Raw genomic sequence first — 2390 nt, forward strand, 5'->3', positions numbered from 1 at the left:
CAATTATACTCTTTGGTTAATGAATAAGGTATCTTAAATTTGGCATCCTTAGCTAAACATATAATCAGACACAGCTTAGATCAGTCCAAATGAGGCTCATCAGCATTGTCGCTTGAGAAAAGCCAGCCAGCGACACATTAAATAGCTGTTTTGTCTATCTAGGAAACATTGTGAATCATCATTGGTGTCCTCACCTCCTGCGTACAGGTTGACTGTCTCCAGGATGTGCAGGGCCCGGATCTGTCTGCACACAACGTCCCTGGTGAACAGCTCAGGCTCCTCCTGACTGTTGGACTGTGGGAGGGAAGGGTTATGACAGTCAGAACAAACAACACATTAAGCATGTTGTCATCACAGCACCACTTTGGGTTCGTGCCACGAAAGTGGGGTGTTGATACTTAGTGTATGCATTTCTGCAGTGTTTACTTTCTTTGACAGTGACCAGACATCTTTATTTATCTCCAAACTGGCAGTAATCTAGCCCTAGTATCAGCCTGGTTAGTTTACCAGGGCTGCCATACTCACCCCTCACCAACTGATAGTACATGTATGGGAGCCCAAGCAAACTAACCAGGCTGATACTTGGGCTGATGCTAATCTATCAAAGGACTTACCCTGATACACCTGACAAAGTGAGGCTTGGCCATGACAATGGTCTTCAGCAGATTATCCAGTCTGGTCTGGAAGTCTCTAGACAGGGTTCTCCTGCCCTCCCTTTGGCTGGAAGCATTACAAAAATGAATATGTTAACACTGATAAACATTTCAAAAAAGGTTGATGTTATTCAGAACTAATCAATCAGTGATCCTCAAGGCAAGCCATTTCATGTCCATACACACAACACAATATACAATATATTGTAACCAACTTTTTACAAAAGTGATGATGAATTCAAGACATTGCTAGTCTCCCAAGGCTTACAAGTACATGTAATGAAAGTACATGTATCACCAGCCATGTACAGTGTTTCTATGGCACAAGTACTGCAGGTCTTACCCATTAGAGTCGGATGATATCGGTGGTGAAATGCGATGTGCCATGCCCTGAGGCCCATTCCCACCTGTGGAAAATAAAAGGATGCAATCAGCTTTAATCTGACTTTTAACTTTGGAGCCTGTTAGGTCTTTTCTCTGTTTTTGACTTACTTCATGTTTGGCATCATTGGTAAATTTGGTTATAAATACATTGCATGCAGCTGAGGTAAACAGCAAATTAAAATAAATACAAGCATCTATACTATAATATAAATTTCCATACTTATGTTTAATCTGTCAGAAGGGCATGTCTTCCACTCTTTACAGACAGAATGGCACGTGAAGGTATAGCTAAAACCATCAATGTCCCACCTTGCACTTTCAGCTCGTTGGAGTAGAGGTGGGTGACGAAGCCAAAGTTACAGTTGTTTCTCGAAAAGATACAGATGATGTCATCAGGGACAGCATCGTTGTTGGTGTGGAGGAGAGAGGAGGCGTCGTACGTGACAGGACCAGTGTAGTGTCTGATGGTGAAGCTGGAGGTGTCCGGACCTTCACACTCGGGCTGGGAGAAGCTGCAACAATACAAACAATACAAACAATATTATAAATACTACAGGCAACTCTACATGTGACATATCATCAACAAAAGCACATTCATCCCTTGGCAAAGTACATGCAATATGGTCGAGATAAATACAAAGCTAGCACACTATGATAGCTCCTACCATTCATGACTGCTGTGTTGCTCAACCACCCTCTGGAGATAGCCTTCCCATGATGCACTTTGAGTGTGTGCCCCCTCCTTGTCCAGCAGACTGAGCAGCCCCGTTCTCTGACAGGTGATGAGCTCGATACAGGGGGCGTTATCCTGGCAGTCTATCTCCACATCACAGTAAATACCTTCATCTCTGCAGGGATGGATACAAACAAAAAATACACTCAGCATCTACTACACTCATGATCAAAGGAGCCAACATAGTTTTGTAGGTGCCACTTTGTTGGAAGAGAGAAACAACAGAAACACTGTTTAAGGTCTTACATCCCAGGTTTTGTTTCTTCTCTTTTCTTTTCAAAGTAAAGACATATCTGTCGTATTTGTGAGCCTTCTCACCTGGCACTCTGTTGAGTGGTCCTGAAGACATGTGTGCTGTAGAAATGCTGCAGGGTTTCTGCACACAGGTTCATACACAGCTGCTCAAACTGGTTACACTGAAAAACAAACACAAATACATATAGGTTGTAAATAGGGAAAAGTCACTGCCGACTAAAAGGAAAACACAAAAAATTTAACACTTGTAATCTACATTTCGTACTTGAAGCTAATCTCCAAGCAGATCCTACGGATAGCATATAAGACAGTATCAAAGCTGCCAAAGGAGTGAAGCCGGCTTAGGAGTGTGTTTTGCTACCGTA

The 2390-nt window shown here is 42.7% G+C and overlaps 1 protein-coding gene across 1 annotated transcript in view; it reads right to left on the reverse strand.

Moving 5' to 3' along the window:
- Positions 1-2390, reverse strand: part of LOC118428497 (unconventional myosin-IXAa-like) — a 64334-nt gene that overhangs the window by 2910 nt on the left and 59034 nt on the right. Inside the window, exons 14-19 of the mRNA XM_035838582.1 lie at positions 2089-2186; positions 1703-1885; positions 1347-1549; positions 997-1060; positions 615-720; positions 103-294 (exon numbers count right to left, since the gene is read on the reverse strand). Coding sequence (XP_035694475.1) covers positions 103-294; positions 615-720; positions 997-1060; positions 1347-1549; positions 1703-1885; positions 2089-2186 — 846 coding nt within the window. The remainder of the gene's footprint in view (positions 1-102; positions 295-614; positions 721-996; positions 1061-1346; positions 1550-1702; positions 1886-2088; positions 2187-2390) is intronic.

The sequence above is a fragment of the Branchiostoma floridae genome, chromosome 13 (assembly GCF_000003815.2).
Source record: "Branchiostoma floridae strain S238N-H82 chromosome 13, Bfl_VNyyK, whole genome shotgun sequence".
Classification (NCBI taxonomy): domain Eukaryota; kingdom Metazoa; phylum Chordata; class Leptocardii; order Amphioxiformes; family Branchiostomatidae; genus Branchiostoma; species Branchiostoma floridae.